This window comes from Alosa pseudoharengus, unplaced genomic scaffold (assembly GCF_046254945.1).
Source record: "Alosa pseudoharengus isolate Yale_2024_CS ecotype anadromous, Long Island Sound unplaced genomic scaffold, YU_APseudo_1.1 YU_APseudo_1.1_scf_3, whole genome shotgun sequence".
Lineage (NCBI taxonomy): Eukaryota > Metazoa > Chordata > Actinopteri > Clupeiformes > Clupeidae > Alosa > Alosa pseudoharengus.
Genome location: NW_027468718.1, coordinates 38,392,012 through 38,405,571, shown reverse-complemented (window position 1 = coordinate 38,405,571; position 13,560 = coordinate 38,392,012). Strand labels below are relative to the sequence as shown.

Sequence of the window (13,560 nt, the reverse complement as noted above, 5' to 3'; positions counted from 1 at the left end):
AACTAACATTACATTTAATTAAACTGCTTATAGGCTATGCCGAAATAGTTTCAACATTCTGAATATCAGTGTCGGGTGAATAAGGAAATGCCTTATGGCTGAAAGCTGCTTGGGATCCCCCCTGTCAAGCAATAACCATACAAAAAGTTAAAAACAGATGACATGATGCGCGTCACTGACATAATGCGCAAATAATATAGCCTAGATATTCCAATATATTCGAATACATGTGTTTATTTTAGAGGGGATATTCTAACGTCATTTTTGAGCAATTTTGAAAGCCCTAGTCGCCTGTAGGCTACGCTAATTGTCTATTAACACCTTCCACCTAACCCCGGTGAGTGGGGGTCGCTATAATGCGTGTAAAATAGCACCATTGAGTAGCCTATGCGAAATAGCATTAAAATCGTTCCGGTGTTGTGTGCCTTCTGGTTTCTCCACCTACTGGTTTCCTTGCGCGTGCATGCGCTGCAGCAGTTGTCAGACATTCACAAACAAGTTGTTTTAGGCGGTTTGAAGTCGCTTTTCATACGCCATGAGCGCTCGGCTACATTATAGCCACTCGGACAAAAGACATGTAAAAAATATATGTTTTGAAAACTAGCATTAAACTGGATTCGATCCCGCAAAAGCAACACACACGTAACTCTCTCCATCCTGATTCCCTACTCTTTGAGGCAACTAATATGTTACGCGAATCAATTAACTATTGTAGGCTACCATTAATTAATAACGTAGGCAACACCCAGGTAACATGTTGTCCAGGCTATCTGAAACAAGGGGTTGCCTCTCATCTACAACAACTGGTTACCTTGGGCTGCTACAGTCGTCAGTGCACTGTGCACAGTAGGCCTATGCTACTCTTTGTGGTTGATCAACTAAAAATAAAAGTATTTGGTGATGATGTTATTGTAGGCCTAGTAGACCTAAATTCTGAGAAATTAAATGGTACGAGAAACTATCTACATAGCGCACCAGACCACGATGTCTTCAAGGGTTGAATGAAGGGAGTTTTTAATTCTCCTTTTTGAATTTTCTCATGTAATTCTCTTGCCGCCATTGCTGCTGAAAGAAATGGACCTCGCAACTACTTAGCCTAATGAGAGTCTGCAAAGAGTGCCACTACCTGATGAAAAATTAGCCTATGTTTTGAAATGTTCACATTTCAGAGAATGTCTATTTTACTAATTTTTCTTACTTTCCCAGGGATTATCCACTGTGTCCGTGGATAAAGACCCAATCCATGCATTGCTATTAGATAGATTGCTAGTGTATCTACCTAGGGTACTGTTTGTGTAGAGGAGGGTTAGTAAGTTAAAACAAAAGCACGCAACTAAGCGCTTTCAGCCTGTGCGCATTCTGCCCTTCACTTAAGTCTGTCATTTACAGTCTTTGTTGTAAATATGTACAATGTAGAAATGTTGTCCGTCTTAAATTCAGTAACTCAAAGTATTTTAACTTCATATAGTGAGTATATTCATTTATACACAACTTACATATAATGGAGGTAGAAACAGCTGACGATAATGGATCATCAGTAATCCTGAAGAACCAGGCGGATCAACTACCTTGTTTTGCAGGAGCTGATTGTTGTTGAGATGATAAAACGTTGATTACATTGAAATTTTCACCCGGTAGTTGAATAAAGCATGTTTTACAGTATATTTTTAAGAGGTAGTTGATCCAGGACTTTTTGTGTTAATGACACATTATTCTTGCACTTGCAGGCATACTTTGGAGGGGAAGCACGTTGTGATGCTGAAGCAGGACAAGGAGATGACTATGACCCTAGCGAACTCATCTGTGGAGCATGCTCAGATGTGTCAAGGGCACAGGTCAGTGGAAAAAAAAAATAACTTGTGCTTTTTCTATGTATTAAATATATGTACTGTACTATAGGAATATGGTCCGTGTATCATTCGTTCATTTGATATTCAATTGAGAATCCAAAATAAAAAAACGAAAAAAGGACTTGTTTTTTCATTATTTGTTTATGAATGTGATACAAACCAACAAATAATGCTTTGTTTTTCAGACTTTTGATTTCATGATCAGATCAAAAGTAGAACGTTTAAAAAACGGCCTCAGGCCCAAAACTGATTTTGATATTTATTTTTTCCGATTTCTGTGACCTGGAAGTCTATCCAAGTCACTTCCTTGGTCTAGACCTGTCAGTGCTCAGTGTTGCCAATTCAGTGACTTTGTTGCTAGATTTAATTTTGGCCATCCCATAGCGACAGAAAATATTGTGTAACAACTATAGCGAGAAATTGGGCGACTTGCGCAACGATGGCAAACTTGGTTTAGTTGAATCGACAGAAAATCATCTCCCTTCTCATGCCTGTTTCGTTTATGAACATCGCGTTCGCCCAAAGCATTATAGAAGTAATGACTGGCCTAGGCTATGTAGTATCAGCCCATGTTGGGGAACGTTGGCCTAGATGTTAGATCTATCAGCTCAGATAATTTGTCGCCAACGTCATTGGAAGGCAGCCAGCTGCAGTAGCCTTCTGGTGAGATTACACCCAAAGACAGTAGCTATGACAGGGAAACTAGGGACACATCGTTCAACAAGCACATTGATCAAAGGAAAGAGGGGCTACAACTTAATTCACAAACAGAGCAAATAATTCAAATCGAGCCATAGGCGTAGCCACAGGCGGGCCTAGGCCCGTCTACTTGTCAGTCCTGCCCGTCCAACTATAGGCCTACGTTCACCATCTGAAAAAGACGCGCAATTAACACTGCTCTGAGAGCTCAAGAAACAGTCAAATCGCGAATAGGCGGCAGCTCCGTTTAATTGTCAGGTGTGAAATGCGTTCCACTTTTTATGTCATAGACGTTTATGTCATAGACGTTGCATGCCTATGGAAGGAAAGGCTTTGCAGTAGGATTGTCCAAGCTTTTGCTTCAGTTTGTGTTTTAAGGAATGCGACGCACTGTTGCTGGGTTCATGCCGTTTTGCGCAAGTTTAAAATGTTTGGTAACACTCCATAATAAGGTGCCATAATAAATAGCAAACTAGTAATTACCTAACCCTTTGTTAATATTTGTTAATTGTTACTAAAATATCTATTTGGCCCAAGTTAATAGTTTTTTCATCATTAATTAAATATTAGTTTTTAGCATAAAATCTGTATGTTAATGTTTTAACAAATCTATTAACTAATATTGTATTAATATATGTTAATAGTTAACTCAGTATATTTTTGGCACTAATTAACAGTTATTTCTTACATCATTTAAATGTTAAATGTTTATTTACAAACTATATGCTAATATAAAAGTTAATGACATATTATTATTTATCTAGCTTTTCTGATTAGCTTTGTGGATAATTTATGAAATGTATGGCTTTAATGGCTTTATGGTCTTGTGGGGTGTATAAGGCACCCTACTGCCAGTGGTTGGTTGTGTGAGAGTGTGCGCTCCTCTTCTTCCACTTCATCCTTATTGGATACCTTGGTTGGCTGTCCTGTAATTGGTGACTCTCTGTCTAGTCTTTGAAAGTAGTGTACTCTTTGCCTTTGGAAGTACTATTTGGTTGCTGCTTGAATTTGGTGAAATTCAGGGGAGGGGGGTGTAACAGAGTTAGAAATGTAGTTTAGTGTTTGTATGTGATTTTCGCCGTAATTAAGCAGCTTTATTGAGATTGGTGTTTTGGAGCCCCCTTTGGAGAAACGCTATACTGCAGCTCTGCTGCGTTTTGTCCTTGTATTGTTGCCATCATCAGAAGCGGTATGCTTTGCATTGCGTAGGTTGAATGTATAAAGCTCTCCTCACTTTGTTTTAATTTTGTAACTGTAAAATGTTGTTTAAGTTGAACACTTTGATATACCACCTGTATTATGTTACTTTACATGTATTGTTAAGATTTGGGTGCAATTCTAGCAACTTAGAGAACGTTTATTAATGTTTTCATTGTGACCACGAGTTCATAGACACTGAGTCTAACGTGACTAGCAGCTGTAAACTCCGCTAGCAACTTTCCATGCATTCAGTGTAGTTTAGCTTAGTGTGCATGGAAAGTGCAATTCAGTCTAGCAGGAAATGAATGTACATTTAGTTTAGCATTATGTTTATGCATTACCTATGGTCTATGTCTGTGAGTGTTTAGTGAGTCTCAGAATATTAATAAACTGTCATTCTGTGCACCTGAACATTCCATGTCGCATGTCTCCCTTGCTAATAGGGCTGACAGTGATGGTATAGGAATAATGCATGTAATATAGCCTATTCAACTACTTGTTTTGTTTTAACTTTTCCTAAAGGAATAAATATGATAAGCCAGTTTTGGTCTCAGTCCCTTCACCGTCTGACTAGTTATATATTACTAATATATTAATAAAGCTTAACCAACTTTATTATAAGGGTCCCCCATACTGATAGTTATATATTACTGATATATTAATAAAGCTCAACCAACTTTATTATAAGGGGCTCCACACTGATAACTATATACTACTAATATATTAATTAAGCTTAACCAACTTTATTATAAGGGTCCCCCATACTGATAGTTATATATTACTAATATATTAATTAAGCTAAACCAACTTTATTATAAGGGGCCCCACGCTTATAGCTATATACTACTAATATATTAATTAAGCTTAACCAACTTTATTGCAAGCGGTTCCGGCGCCGACAACAGTGGCAGCATGTCAAGGTAGCTCCGTGTTTTTTTCTTGAATTTCCCCTTGGGGATCAATAAAGTATCTATCTATCTATCTATTGTAAGGGTCCTATGGAGAGCGGTTCATATTGGGATAGGCAGAAGCACAGTTTAATAACAATTAGTTAAATAATAATAAGTCATTAACTTTTCTATTAACATATAGTTTGCAAATAAACATTTAACATTTAAATGATGCAAGAAATAACTGTTAATTAGTGCCAAAAAGACATTTAGTTAACTATTAACACATATTAATACAATATTAGTTAATAGATTTGCTAAAACATTAACATACAGATTTTATGCAAACAACTAATATTTCATTAATGATTAAAAAACTATTAACTTGTGCCAAATAGATATGTTAGTAACAATTAACAAATATTAACAAAGGGTTAGGTAATTACTAGTTTGCTATTTATTATGGCACCTTATTATGGAGTGTTACCAAATGTTTAGCCGACTGCGTAATTTGCCATTTTTGTTCAATAAGTTCTACTTTTCATGTCATGAATGTAACATGCATATGATAAGGCTTAGCAGTTGTAGGCCTACAATATGGTCAATCTATTGTCTGGTAGGCCTAGTCTGATTTAACACTGCAAAACAGAAGCAGCAGCTGGCAATGGAAGTCAATAAATAATTTCCGGGTCACAGAAATCGGAAAAAATAAATATTAAAATCAGTTTTGGGCCTGAGGCCGTTTTTTAAACGTTCTACTTTTGATCTGATCATGAAATCAAAAGTCTGAAAAACAAAGCATTATTTGTTGGTTTGTATCACATTCTACACTCTAGCGCCACCAATGGGTCGAACCTGGATTGCATTCACGGATGTGACCATTGAACGGTGCGTCCGATTTTCACATATCAGGCACCGTTGGAATCCCTGGACCGACCTAAGTTCAATGACCCCTATTACGTCACTTTTCGCCATATTGGACCTCCGCCATATTGGATTTAGTCCAAACTCTACTAAAAGTTTCAGCGTTCACAAATTTCATCCGATTTTCACGGAACTTGGCGGAGATGATCTTCTGCTCGAGCCGCACAAACGATACTTGTCAGATTTTTCAATTTCATTTTTGTTTGCCCGTGACAGCCAATCAAATATGGCGATGAAGCGCCAAACAGGAAGTGGACTAACATCTCTGTGGCACTTTGAGTTAACATAACAAAACTCGATACCATTAGTCAGGACACTGTCCCAATCACTCACAGCAATTTATATGCATATACATTGAACACTCTAGCGCCACCACCAGTTCAATGCTGGACATGCGTTCATGCGTGTGATCATTGACTCTTTTGTCTGATTTTCACAATTGAGGTAGTGTCTGAATCCTTGGACCATACAGAGTTCATCGACTCCTATCCTATCACTTTCCGCCATATTGGACCTCCGCCATATTGGATTTAGTCCAAACTCTACGAAAAGTTTCAGCGGTTACAAATTTCATCCGATTTTCACAGAACTTGTCGGAGATGATCTTCAGACCGAGCCACACAAACGATACTTATCAGATCTTTTAATTTCATTTTTGTTTGCCTGTGACAGCCAATCAAATATGGCGATGAAGCCACCAAACAGGAAGTGGGAACATCTCGGCTATGCTTTAATGTATGAAGTCCAAACTTGGTACAGGGACTTGGTATCTGATTGTGAGGACGCACTAGGAAATTAGCATCATGTGGCCTCTATAGGGGGTGCTGTAATACAGGAAGTGAGCTTGTATCTCAGCAATGCTTTGGTGTACAAAGTCCAAACTTGGTATAAGGACCTGTTACCTTATTATGATGACGCACTAGGAAATTGGAATCATTTGGCCTCTATAGGGGGCGCTGCAATACAGGAAGTGAGCTCCTATCTTAGCAGCGCTTTATGTATGAAGTCCAAACTTGGTACAGGGACTTGGAACCTGATTGTGAGGACACAGTAGGAAATTGGCATCATTTGGCCTCTATAGGGGGCGCTGTAATACAGGAAGTGGGCTCATATCTCAGCAATGCTTCATTGTATCAGAGCCCTTCTAAGGAGAGCCTCCCCACTCTCTATTAATCCCATACAAACCGAATTTGGCTGCAGTTCACCAGAGTTCACCTAGATGGCGATCGCGGGCGAGTCCAAAATACATGGGGTCCTATGGAGCTACATGGCTACATTTGTTGTTTTCACCTATTTAACAACTGAAACCCTCAGATTTTATTTTATTTTTCGCAAAATGGATATGGATTTTCAATCAAAAGTGAAATAATCCGGGAGTCATGTCCTTTCGTTTTCTTACAGGTTGGGTCGTTGTTGCCCATACCACGCTAGCATTGATGCTATGCTATGCTATGCTATGATCATGCTAATGTATGACGTCATTGGCACGTTTGAAAGGCTTTTTAGAACAATTAAGTGACTTTAAAAAATATAATACTCAACCAAGTGTATTGTCTTTGCCTCCCCTTTCGAATACAATATTCAAATTACTTGAAAAAAAATTATATCCCGAGAAAAGTGGATTTTGAGGGGTACAGCTCCATAGACCTCCATTCATTCTGGACTCGCCCGTGAGCGCCCCTAGATGCAGTACCACACCGCAAGAGTTCCGAGAGTGAAGGTTCTCTCCTTATTAGACATTCTCTGATTGTATGAAGTCCAAACTTGATACATGGACATATTGGCTGATTATGAGGACATGCAAGGAAAGTGGTCTCATTTGGCCTCTAGGGGTGCTGTAATAAAGAAAGTGAGCTCACATCTCAGCAACACTTTGGTGTATGAACTCCAAACTTGGTAGAGGGACATGGTAGCTGATTGTGATAATGCACAAAGACATTGATGTAATTTGGCTTCTTGCTGTGAGTGCTTGCTCATGCCATGGCAACACCATTCCTGCTATAGCGCACTGCTTGGCCCCCATATTGCTGCTTGCAGCTATATTTATTATTATTACACATCCGCCATTGGAGTCTATGGCAGCCCATAGAACGCCTGGCTTAAAAAGTGCTGAAATTTGGCAGAAAGTTTCGGGACACTCCACTGACCACTCACGCTCATTTACGGACCTCTAAACCCAGCCGTCTAGCGCCACCAACAGGTCAAAATCTGGCCGAAAATTGAACCGCTGGGTCTAAAGTTATGAAATTCGGCAGATTGATTCAGCACTTGCCCATGATCACTCTCACCAATTTACAGAACTCTATGCCCAACACTCTAGCGCCACCAATGGGTCAAAACTGGATTGCATTAACGCATGTGACCATTGAACGGTGCATCCGATTTTCACAAATCAGGCACTGTTGGAATCCCTGGACCGACCTAAGTTCAATGACTCCTATTACGTCACTTTCCGCCATATTGGACATCCGCCATATTGGATTTAGTCCAAACTCTACGAAAAGTTTCAGCGGTTACAAATTTCATCCGATTTTCACAGAACTTGTCGGAGATGATCTTCAGACCGAGCCACACAAACGATACTTATCAGATCTTTTAATTTCATTTTTATTTGCCCGTGACAGCCAATCACACATGGCGACGATGCCGCCTAACAAGAAGTGGGCTAACATCTCAGCTACGCTTTAATGTATGAAGTCCAAACTTGGTACAGGGACTTGTTATCTGATTGTGAGGATGCACTAGGAAATTGGCATCACTTGGCCTCTATAGGGGGCGCTGCAATACAGGAAGTGAGCTTGTATCTCAGCAACGCTTTGATATACAAAGTCCAAACTTGGTATAAGGACATGTTACCTGATTATGATGACACCCTAGGAAATTGGCATCATTTGGCCTCTATAGGGGGCACTGCAATACAGGAAGTGAACTCGTATCTCAGCAACGCTTTGATGTATGAAGTCCAAACTTGGTACAGGGACTTGGTATCTGATTGTGATGAAGCAATAGGAAATTGGCATCATTTGGCCTCTATAGGGGGCACTGCAATACAGGAAGTGAGCTTGTATCTCAGCAACGCTTTGATGTATGAAGTCCAAATACAGAGACAAAGTAGCTGATTGTGAGGACATGCAAGGAAAGTGGTCTCATTTGGCCTCTAGGGGTGCTGTAATAGACAAATTCAGCTCACATCTCAGCAAGTCTTTGGTGTATGAAGTCCAGGGACATGGTAGCTGATTCTGAGAACGCACAAGGACATTGGTGTAATTTGCGCCTCTAGGGGCACTATAACAAAGTAAATGAGCTTATTTCTCAGCCATTCTTTATCCAATTGCAATCAAACTTGCTGTGAGTGCTTGCTCATGCCATGGCAACTCCATTCCTGCTATAGCGCACTGCTTGGCCCCCACATTGCTGCTTGCAGCTATATTTATTATTGGGCTTATTGTTTAATTAAATAACATGACTTATTAATGTTTACAAAAATTATTATAGCGTTTTGGAAAAGAGCTCTTCGGGCTTGAAACCGGACGGTTTCCGATTCGATCCCCGACCAGTAGGAAAAATGTGGGCGGGGGAAGTGGTTGAGCACTGCTTTCCCATGCCCACATCCACGGCTGAAGTGCACTTGAGCAAGGCACCTAACCCCTCACTGCTCCCCGAGCGCCGCACAAGTTGTATTTGTGTGGCGAATAGTGTTGTCACAATATCAAAACACAGTAGCATAGCCGCTACTTTAAGAACGCCTATGCTTCCATGTGCTGCCTCTGCACTTATTTCAGTCTTGCACAGCTGACTTCAAAAACATTTGATTAGCAAGATTTATGGATCTGTGTTGAATCTACACAGCTTAATACCATCGAACAAATGGTTCTACATGAAACTATAGCTCACCTAACCTGTGCAAGTGGCACACACTTGGTGGCTAGCGTGTTGCTGTAGCTCTGCACATCACTGGGAGTTGAGGGAAAATTGAACAAAACTCTGGTGCATATGATCAAGCACAAAGATTCTTAACTGTCTCTTTGACCTGCAGTAATGATGAAATACATTCCTCACTCTAAATGCAGTGCCAATTGTTTTGTTTCTGTTGTATAGATGTGCTCCAAACATGGGACAGACTTCCTTGAGTACAAGTGTCGCTACTGTTGCTCAGTGGCGGTTTTCTTCTGCTTTGGGACCACACACTTTTGCAATGCCTGTCATGATGATTTCCAAAGGATGACCAGTGTCCCAAAAGAGGAGTTGCCTCATTGCCCTGCTGGTATGTACTCATTCTCTATATGATTTTTTTGGAGGAGGCTTCTATTGCACAATCCTCGAAAGATTATTGAAGTCATTGTATTATTGGTGTCTATGCTCTTGATTGCTTGTTACAATATGTAAGAATAAGATTTGAATTTGACAGGCTGCTTGTTTTAATATAGACATTTGTTTATAAACTTTTTAACATTTAACCTATCTATTCTCTCTCTATGATAGGACCTAAAGGTAAACAGCTCGAGGGAAGTGAATGTCCCTTGCATGTGGTCCACCCACCAACTGGTGAAGAGTTTGCCTTGGGTTGTGGAGTATGCAGAAATGCACACACCTTCTAAGGACCCTGTTTAATGCCTTTGATGAATCCCTTGTCTGGATTCTTGCTAACCACTTGAGCATTGTGGTTGAGTTTAAGAATAGGCCTAACAAGGAAGATATGACCTGCTTTGGAAACATGGATCAGAGGGCCAGAATATGTTCAGGGATTCAGAGAATGACTTTGAAAAAAGAGAGATGTAGACGCGTAATTACCTTTGTGAAGTGTGTGCATGTGGCTGTTGTAATACAGGGCTCCCATAAAAATTGCACATTCCCTGACCACTGAGCACGGATTACTGAAATGGTTCCCTGTCTTTTTAAATGAACTGTAAAAAAGAGTCAGAATAGATGAGTGAAAAGAGATGGGCCAGAATCATTACTATGATTTAAAAATATTGTTTTATGTAAACAGACTTTTTCATAATCCTGTACAGTATTATTCCGTGTTCAGTGCATCATGGTTTGACAGGACGAAAAGGTACATTCTTGTAACCAAACAGGAAAAAAGGAATGTTAAGTTTTGGTGTCTGAATTAATTACCTTGTATATAATAATAGTATTGATAATGGGTGTATTCCAAAGTTGCTACTCTATACTTTTGTTCGATATTCTGAGATGTTTTCAGCCAGACCTTTTCATGACGTGCAATATTGGGTGTGCCTCCTCTTGCAGCTGTAGACATATGGAATGTATGTCTATGAAGTCACATGATCTATGAAGTACATTTTTGTATGGTAAATAAAGCAGCAAGCCCATCCCCAACCCTCAAACATATTCTGTACACAGAAAATGATCCCAATGTTTGCCATCTTTGAAAGGTTTATGTGAAAACTTAAAGTATTCTGATAACATCGTTTCGTTTTCTTTGTTGTTGTCTTTTCTGTGTTTTTGACAACATATATGACTACAAGTAACTATGCTGTTGATTGCAGATTGATTGCTGGAATACACGGGGGGTGTAGTAATTACATAAATATACAATACTTTCTGAGGAGGAGGCTACAAAAATGCAGGGTCTTTGCAAGATGTGTGATAAACAGCTGCTCTCTAACTAAATCATTGTGAATTTGCTCTGTAGTAACTGTGGTGGGTGGAGTTGAATGGTAATAAACAAGGGTTTCTGTTTCACCATATAGTTGTGGTATTCTCTTTCATATTGCATTTTTTAGCCATATGTTCAGTTTACCATTGTCTCTGTTGAGGCTGTTTAAGAAATAGAGCGCAGAACTGGAGTGTACAGGGCCTTCCACATTTATTGACATTGTAAAGAATATCAGGAATGTCAGCCAATCGATACTTAAAGTACCAAGTACAGGTCGAGTATGGCTGTGTAGACAATAGAGATTAATAATGTACAGTGTATAGTTGGATAAATATGGGTTTCCAGATGGCATGTCTACAGAGATAAATAGAGTATGTTGAGTATAAAGACATTCTATATAACTAATTAATATATATAGATATATATATATATATATATATATATATATATATACACACACACACACACACACATACATACATACATACATGTAATATATATGTACAGTATATTGCTCAGGTTTATGGACAGGCTATGGAATATAAAATAAATATATGTATATATATAAATATAATGTATAGTATGGGGTATTGGGCCATACATGCCATAATGCATAATGATGGATAATGCGGAGACATGAAATACTCTTTTCTGATTGGCTGGCCTGGTGGGGTGGCTATTAATTCTTAATAACGGGATATCTATGAAGTAGATCTGGTAAAAAAAGTTTAATCACCGTTCCATATCAATGATTTTTTAAATGGTAACCAGGCTTGAAGTTTCATTATTTTAGGTGCAAATCCACTTGGCCTTCAGTTGGGCATATTTGGCGGAGGGCACAAAGGCCACACATCAGGGCACCAAGGCCAAAGTTAACTATACAGTAGGCTACATAAAAATGATCAAAGTTGTATTTAGCCTATTCACAGCAGTAGACCTGCATCACTGTATGAAACATGACAAAAACATGAAACATGACATATTACATAGAACTGTATTTTCTATTTGGCCTGTTATGAAATCATGTATTGAACAATTTAAACACAGCTCAGCTTTTAAGAAACTCAAATAGCCTACATGCATGCTTAGCATTTTGTGATCATGGCCAATGCAAGGGGCAACAACAGCCGTGGCCGTCGTGAAATTCAATTTCAATTTTTCAATTTAATTTTATTTATAGAGCGCCAAAACATTACACATGTCTCATGGCGCTTTAGAGAGTGTTAGACAATCAGAGAAAAGACAAGAAGGCCCATGAGTAACAGGGGCAAGGAAAAACTCCCTAGAATTGGAGATACAGTTGTGTGCAGAATAATAGCAGTGTGTTTTAAAAAATTGAATAAAGCTCAAAATCCTTAGAATAGCTGTTAATTCCATAATATCAATGCATTGGGAACACTGCACATTCAATTTCAAATCAAAACATGACCAAAATTGATCAAGTTTGTATTATGACTTTACAGAAAGTAAAGAAAAAGCAATGTTAGGCTGTTCAAAATAATAGCAGTGTTTGCATTTTTCTTTACAAACTCACTTTACATTTACTGTATAAACTGAAAAATGTCTCAAGATTTTGCTTTACTTTGAATCACTGCAATACAGTACCCTCCAGAATTATTGGCACCTCTGCTAAAGTTGACTAAAAACAATGGTATAAAAAACTATCTGTTCATGATTTATTGTAATCTCACAATGAAATAAATGAGGAAAAATCCAACCTTGAAGGAAAACAAATTTATGAAAAAGGAAAATATCATAAAGAAATAAATATTTTTAACTAAAACAACTTGCTCACAATTATTGGCACCCCTGAAAAATCTTGTATACAAAACCTAACACGCATTTTCCTATCTAATTTCAATTTATTTAAGTTAATCAGAGTGTCTTAACTTTCAGAAGTAGTTCATGACTTTCTTTTCACTATGGTATGAAAATAGTCACACAGAGGCTAAATCCTCTTTTCAACATCGGAAAGACAAGAGAATACACTAAATTTAAATAAAAAGAAAGTGTGTTGACATTTGTAAGTCAGAGAATATCTATGACAACTAGGTACTTTGTTAAAAATGCCTATATTTACAGTTAAAACAATGATTAAAAGGTTCTAATTATCTGGAAATGTGACAAACTTGCTTGGACAAGGACCCATTGTTATCTTGCACCCACGTACAATATAGAGGATGGTAAGATAGGCAGAATTCCATAAGAACCATTGTTGGAGAGTTACAGACAAAAGTATCATCTTGGGGTCACCAAGTCCCCAAAAAAATCTTCAAAAGTGACCTTACTGCTAATAGATTATTTAGAGGGCATGCTAGGTAAAAGCCTGTCCAGTCATTTAACTAATGCAGTGGTTCTCAACCTTTTTTCAGTGATG

The 13,560-nt window shown here is 38.5% G+C and overlaps 1 protein-coding gene across 11 annotated transcripts in view; it reads left to right on the top strand.

Moving 5' to 3' along the window:
• Nucleotides 1-11,274, top strand: part of mycbp2 (MYC binding protein 2) — a 339,346-nt gene extending 328,072 nt beyond the window's left edge. For all 11 annotated transcript variants that reach the window (XM_076264226.1, XM_076264236.1, XM_076264232.1 and 8 more), the window contains 3 exons: nt 1,728-1,835; nt 9,662-9,827; nt 10,046-11,274. In XM_076264226.1, the coding sequence (XP_076120341.1) occupies nt 1,728-1,835; nt 9,662-9,827; nt 10,046-10,161 (390 nt within the window). In that variant the 3' untranslated portion in view covers nt 10,162-11,274. The remainder of the gene's footprint in view (nt 1-1,727; nt 1,836-9,661; nt 9,828-10,045) is intronic.
• Nucleotides 11,275-13,560: the final 2,286 nt, after the last annotated feature.